This window comes from Carcharhinus amblyrhynchos, chromosome 4, assembly GCF_965287045.1.
Source record: "Carcharhinus amblyrhynchos chromosome 4, sCarAmb.v2.hapA, whole genome shotgun sequence".
NCBI lineage: Eukaryota > Metazoa > Chordata > Chondrichthyes > Carcharhiniformes > Carcharhinidae > Carcharhinus > Carcharhinus amblyrhynchos.
In genome coordinates, this window is record NC_137327.1 from 43,657,735 (window position 1) to 43,665,018 (window position 7,284).

A 7,284-nucleotide genomic window follows, 5' to 3' on the forward strand; every position below is an offset into this window, starting at 1 on the left:
AAATCACCTATGGGAGAAGCAATGGCACAACATATTGGGTGACTGGGATCATGGGATAAGTGCCACGCAGCACTTATTTCTCTACTTGAAGTTTTGAGGCAACTTCAACAAAAGGGGGTGAACATTTGTGACTATTACCTCAGGCCTATTTCCCTCCATCCTACACAGAAGGAGACCCAGAAGCTTCCTTCTGTCTTGGCAACAGTTGTGACTTAATGGGGTGCAGTGGTGATGGGCGGAGGGAACAAGAAGGCAGGGACGGACCGTGCGGAAAAAAGGAATTAGCAAAATTTGTCGTACTATAAAAGACAAATATCCCTTTAAATATCCTGCAGAGAATGCATCGCATCCATTGTGACACTTATGTCTTTTCTTGTGGTATCCTTGCATCCTTTTACAGATTCTTCTTTAAGAGAATGTGTCATCTGGTCAAATAACATGGCCAAGTTCAATAGTCGAAAACGATTACGAATATTTCGGGCAGCAAAGGCATATAATACAGGATTGATACAACTGTTGATGAAAGCCAGACCTGCAGTAATTGGCATGCCAGTACGACAGATAGCATTTAAGGTGACCGACATGATTTGGTCGGATGTCATCAGTGCAATGATTGAAATAAGATTTAAAACATGGTGAGGTGCCCAGCAGATGAAAAACATAATCACCACTCTGCCAACCACCATCCCAGTTCTGTTCTCAGTAGGAAAACTCAAGTCTTTCACTTTCCTCCCAATGCAAAAGTAACAAATAGACAGCACTGAAAAGGGAATTATAAAACCAACCACAATTTGTAACACCATGTGTGAGATTTCCTGCTCCTTGGTGTTGAACTTGATGTGCAGGCATTGCTGCCGTCCACCGTCATCAACATCCACCACCTTATAAACCAGCACCGGAACGGCAAACAGCAAAGCCAGTATCCAGACGGCGAGCACCATCTTCCTGATAACCTTGTTCATGCGCCATCGCAGGTTGGCAAACGGGTAGATGACAGCCATGAAGCGCTCGACACTCATTGCGGTGATGAGGAAGATGCTTACATACATGTTGCAGTAAATGACATAGGTCAGGATTTTACAAAATGATTCTCCGAAGATCCAACTCTGTACAAATGCATAAATCCACAGAGGCAAGGTGATCAGAACAAGCATATCGGCTATTGCCAAGTTCAGGATCAGCAGCACGGTGGGGGATCTCTCCTTCTTCATGGCAAAAACTATAATCAAGATGACCATTGCATTTCCCGGTACTCCGAGGAGACAAGCCAGGCTCAGGATGATGCTCGCCACTGTACGTTCAGGTCCCAAAGGCTCATCTGTCCCGTTGTTACTCAACTCCATTGCAGCTGTCTTCAACTCCCCTAAGCAAACAGTTCATTTTCCAGTTTTCTACAAGAGCTACTTCCTCATTTAAACAGAATGCTGAGAAATACTTTAAAAAGGCTGACAGTATCGCCTTCGTACAGCTGCCAGAGTTCTTCTGATTTTCAGGGGTCAATGGACTTTAGGAGCTCCTTTGACCGAAAATGTGAAACTCATCAAATGATAAAACAAATAGACTTTCTTGTACAGAGTGCTATGGAAGTATTATGTACAGACTAAACATGATAACCTTAGAGCTGTGAATTATACAGAATAAGGAACTCACAGACTGGAACTCTGGTTTGCACCATATACGGTCACCAGAATGTTGCCTGACATGGAGGTTATTAGCTATGCGGTGAGGTTGAGTAAACAAGGGTTGTTCTCCCTAGAAAGACTGAGGTTGAGGGGCAACCTAATAGAAGTTTATAAAATTATGAAGGGCATAGATCGGGTGAAGAGTCGGAAGCTTTTTCCCAGGTCTGAAATGACAAACACAAGGGTTCACAAGTTTAAGGTAAGGGAGGGGACAAGGTTCAATATGGATATGTGAGGGACCTATTTTACACAGAGGGTGGTAGAAACCTGGAATGCACTACTAAGTAAGGTAGTTGAGGCAGACATACTAGGATCATTTAAGACTTATTTAGATAGCCACATGAACAGACTGGGAATAGTGGGATATAAACAGATGGTCTAGTTAGGAACACATGATCGGTGCAGGCTTGGAGGGCCGAAGGGCCTGTTCCTGTGCTGTATTGGTTTTTGTTCTTTGTTCTTAACCAGGTTAGTGGCAGCAGTGTGGCATTGCGAGATTCCTCCCATCACATCAGCCCCTGCTTGGTTGAGAGCCTGGTAACGCTACAGAGGCAGGTTCTCACTGGGATATTCGCCATAACTTCATTACAGCGTGAATGTTAGCCTACTTGTGACTAATAAAAATAAACTTTAAAAACCCAGTGTTCCCTGGGTGCCTATGTTAATTGGGCAACATTGGCAGACATGGGCACAATTTTTATGTGGGTCCAGGAGCAGTTGCAGGCACTCTTTTGGAGGGTTCAACCCTCCACCCTCGTGCCCCTCACGGTATAATTTGTCACTTTTTCACCAATGATTGCCTCCGTTTTCAGATACCCCCATATCCCCCCCATCTCCAGCAGTGATCACCTTGTCCTTTGGGCCTTCTCTCTGTAGATTGCTTTGGATTCTCCTTTCAAACTGCATGCTTCGGTGGTCCACCCACTATCCTTAATTTGACAGCAGATGTGGAAGCAGTCATTTGGGAGGCTTCCTCATGTCAAGTTATTGGGCAGGCAAGCTGAGGCCAAGCACAGGACTCGCATACGGCCATCAGAGACTGTCAACGCCTACGAGAAAAATTATCTGTCATATGTCTCCATCTCCTTGTTCTCCAGCAGAGGAAATCATTCTCTAGATCTGCTCTGTGGAATTCTTTTAGCTTTTCAAAGAACTCAGTCATATCACCCCACAATCATTTACATGTAAATTTATCCAATCTACCCTCATAATTTAGTTGCCTAAATCCTGGTATCAATCTGTCACTCTCAGAGAAGAAAGATCTGAGTTCAAAAAATACCAATCCCTCCCCCCTCTGCATCACCAAATAAAAGATGTTCAGATGCAGGAGGCCCAATTTAAACTTTGTCTGAGTGAATGGGTTTTGAATGGGTTAAGATCAGACCCAAAGAACATGTGGAGACTAGTCCCAGGAGCTCCACTCAATACAACAGTAGCAGGAATCAAATTAGCTGTGAGTAGCATCTCACTCACTGCTAGTTAATCAGTCAGTAGGATCAAAATCCTGTAAGAATGAAGAAAATACACCTTTGACTCAAAACGTGAACTTTTTCTTTCTCCACAGATGCTACCAAACCTTCTGAGTTCTTATAAGTGGAACCCCTAAAGGGGTGGTAAGATTTTTAAACCAGCGGACCTTAAGGAACTGACAGAACTAGCAGCATTCAGTTAAATGACTTTTGAAACAAGTTCATCAGCTAACAAGAAGCAATTTACACAGATGAACGCAGTAATTAATTCAAACAAATGATTATGATTGTAAAACACATACGCTGATAATTTGAATGTATTATTATTGATTTTAAGGGATATTATCCACTTCAATCAAAAAGCATTTTACCACAAGGCATCATGGTAAAAGTCATTAGGGTAAAGACATATTTCAAGAGAATATTTGGGCCTTGGAAATATGGAAGTTTTATCAGTAAAGTTTCAGATGAAAAGAACATACAGAACACTTAATCATATTTTATGAACAGGATTTATTCACTGTCTGGACGAGATGGACTGGTACCCAGACACGGGTGTCACGAGTTAGCCTGGTTAGACAGTGACCTTTATGGGAACCCATGAGAACGTTTATTTGAACTCTGGGCTGAGTGTCTTCGGCTACTAGGCCCCAGGGAATGGGATCAGCCAAAACAGGAGTCAGCTTCCGGATTTCACGGACTAATAAAATAGCGTTATGTTGAGGAGTGGAATGAGATTGGCTGAGGCATTATTGTTGATTTGTGTATCTTGAAGGTGATTGATTTAAAGTTTTGAAAGGCAGGAATGATTGATAAGAAAGATCTATAATTGATCTGTTTTTGATTGTACATGTTAGGTCATAGGAGAGGTGTTGCTGCCCCGTGCCAAACTACTTAACCCTTTGATGAACTCCTGGTGGCAACTGGTTTTAGTAAAATTATGTCATTAATACAGAGATACTGGTTTTGTGAGTCTTGTATTGTTTAAACTTTAGACAGTACCGCTCACCTTGGGTGCCCCACCAACAGTCTTTGTGGCGATAAGCAACTGTATAGAGTCACTGAACTCAGACGGGGGAACATGCCTCCTAAGGGTGAGTATTTTTACATTATTACCCAAGCTACTTAGCGGGAGAATCGCATACATTGACCTATCCGAACAGTCATTTGGGGTCACGAAGGCAGTGTCACTGAATGAAGAAACCATGCTTAAAGCAGAGGGGATGGTAACGGAATTTCGCTACCTGTCTGTAAGCAGAGCCAAGAAAGCCACGCGGTATTGGAAAGAGGTAAATTGTTGCGTGGGCTTAATCCGAAAGGCCAGGGATGGAATCCTGTACTGTTCGTTCAGCAGAGCCAAGATGGTCATGTATCAGTCACGTAAGAGGTTAGAACCAATTGAAGGGGAGTGCAACGGTCAGCCTAGGCATTAGGAGGTCCACTTATTTCACAGAACACTACACTGAGGACCCTATCAGTGATGTCCTGAAACTGAGATAATTGATCTTCAACAACTCCAACCATATTCCATTGTGCTAGGTATAAACCTAACCAGTGGAGATTTTTCACTCTGATTCCCATTGATTTCAGTTTTGATCAAATTCCTTGATGCCACACTTGGTCAAATGCTGTCTTGATGTCAAGGGCAGTCATTCGCACCTCACTTGTTGACTTCAGCTCTTTTGTCCATCTTTGAACTAAGATTGTAATGTATTCAGGAGCGTAGTGGCTCTGACAGAATTCAACCTGAGCGTTAGTGAGCAGTCTGTTTCTCAGTAAGTGCCTTTTAATTGCGTTGTAAGTGATCGTCTCCATCACTGATGACTGAGAGCAGACTAATGGGCTGGTAATTGCTCAGGTTGGATTGGTCTTGCTGTTTCTGGACAGGACAGCCCTTTACCACATTGTTGGCCAGGTGTCAGTGTTGTTGGTGTACTAGAACAGCTTGGCTGGGGACACAACTAATTCAAATCATCAGTGCCATTGTTGAAATGTTGTCAGGACCCAAAGCATTTGCAGTTTCGAGTGCCTTCAGCCATTTCTTCATATGAAATGGAGTAAATCAAATTGGCTGAAGACTGGTATCTGTGATGTTGGTGACCAATCCCAATGTCTGCAGCATAGCTGGCAGAAAGCTGCTGCTGACTTGCAATTGGGAAGATGATAGACAGCCTCACTTTTACTCAGTTCTGGGTCTTCAGAGCTCAGCTTTGAACTGTACCACCTCGGAATGGGTGGCAGTAATCTGGGCTGGCTGATTAATAGTCAGAAGTCTCACAACACCAGGTTAAAGTCCAACAGGTACATTTGGCAGCACAAGCCACAAGCTTTTGGAGCGCTGCCCCTTCATCAGGTGAATGGGAGTTCTATTCACAAACAGGGCATATAAAGACACAAACTCAATTTACAAAATAATGGTTGGAATGCAAGAATAAAGACTCCCACTCACTTGGTGAAGGGCAACACTCTGAAAGCATGTGGCTTATGGCTTGTTCTACAAATAAGCCTGTTGGACTTTAACCTAGTGTTGTGAGACTTCTTACTGTGCTTACCCCAGTCCAACACCGGCATCTCCACATCATGGCTGATTAATGGCAGTATTAGGAACATAAATGTTGTCATCTTGAGAGGCGGTGCAGGTTCATGCAGCAGAGAGCTACCAATGCTTTATTTAGCCTGGACTCCTCACATTTGCTCCTTCACAGTGATTGCATGCTCCCTGGTTGGCCTGCCAAGTTGTCAATCAAGAGGGACAACCATCAGTCTTTTCCTCTCCACTGCCTATGAGTATCCTCCTCTTTACCTCTGCAACTGAACCCACGGGTGACTTCACCCTCTCAGGAGATGGCACATGTACTTTCCTTTATCCCAGGCTTTGCTGCAGCCTACCCATGGCCAATAATTCACCAGACGCTCATTCCACCTCTACACTCAACTCTCTAAGGCTCACGTGGTTCCAGTGTCTGAGCTGCTGGTGGAAAGTGTGAGATGAAGCGTTGATGTTTCTTTCTCAAAAGTCACCTCTCTCACTGAGCCTTGACAAGATGGCAGTTCTTGGGTCTCTAAAAGCGGTTATGTACTAGGGAAAGGGTTTGCATAAGGGAAGTGGGAAGATGAATGAAAAGCAGGAGGTGCACGGTTCCATCACTGCAGCATCAGATTGTGTAATGAGAATGAAGAGGGGTTTGAGGGCTCACAGCCATGCCTGGGATCAGGGACCCTGGGGCGGAAATCCCATCCCTTCACTGCTGCCGGCCAATCAGATGCTTGCGGCTGACAGCTGTCATTGCTCGGCAGTGTCACCCGGCAGAATATTTTGTTAAAAGGTGTGAAACTTTTAAATGTTCATGTTCAGAGAAACCTGCTGGCACTCATAGGAGCAACAGAGAAAGTTGGCATGTGGGGACTGCGATGCAATTAAAAAAGGCAAAGTCCAAGTTTCCCTTTCTTGGAAGGTGACCAGAGCACAAAAATAGTAATTCTTTCTATGACTGTAAGTTATTTTGCCGAGAGCACACTTCTCTCATTTTATTATTCATTCGTGGGATATGGGCATGGCTGGCTAGCCAGCATTTATTGCCCATCCCTAGTTGTCCTTGAGAAGGTGGTGGTGAGCTGCCTTTTTGAATTAGTGCAGTTTATATGGCAGACGTACACCCACAATGCCGTTAGGGAGGGAATTCCAAGGTTTTGACCCAGCAACTGTGAAGGAACAGCGATATATTTCCAAGTCAGGACAGTATGTGGCTTGGAGGGGAACTTGCAGTTAGTGGTGTTCCTACAAATCTGCTGCCCTAGTCCTTCTAGAAATGGTCATGGGTTTGGAAGGTGCTGTCTAGGGATCTTTGGTGAATTGCTGTTCAGAGGTAATGCACATTGCTACAATGGAGTGTTGGTGAGGAAATGGATGTTTGTAGATCTCGTGCCAATCAAACAAGCTGCTTTGTCCAACATAGTGTCAAGATTCTTGAGTGTTGTTGGAGCTGCACCCATCCAGGCAAGTGGGGAGTATTCCATCACACTCCTGACTTGTGCCTTGTAGATGGTGGACAGGCTTTGGAGAGTCCGGAGGTGAGTTACTTGCCGCAGTGTTCCTAGCCTCTGACCTGCCCTTGTAGCCATTGTGTTTATTT

General features: G+C 44.2%; 1 protein-coding gene across 1 annotated transcript; it reads right to left on the minus strand.

Moving 5' to 3' along the window:
* Positions 1–320: 320 nt before the first annotated feature.
* On the minus strand, positions 321–1,343 carry LOC145342563 (leukotriene B4 receptor 1-like). The gene has a single exon (XM_080188118.1). It carries the CDS (start codon positions 1,341–1,343, stop codon positions 321–323), a length of 1,023 nt encoding a protein of 340 aa, XP_080044244.1.
* Between the last annotated feature and the right edge of the window lie 5,941 nt (positions 1,344–7,284).

Excerpts from the sequence above, each read along its gene's own strand:
- LOC145342563 (XM_080188118.1), bottom strand. The coding sequence starts at position 1,343 with ATGGAGTTGAGTAACAACGGGACAGATGAGCCTTTGGGACCTGAACGT.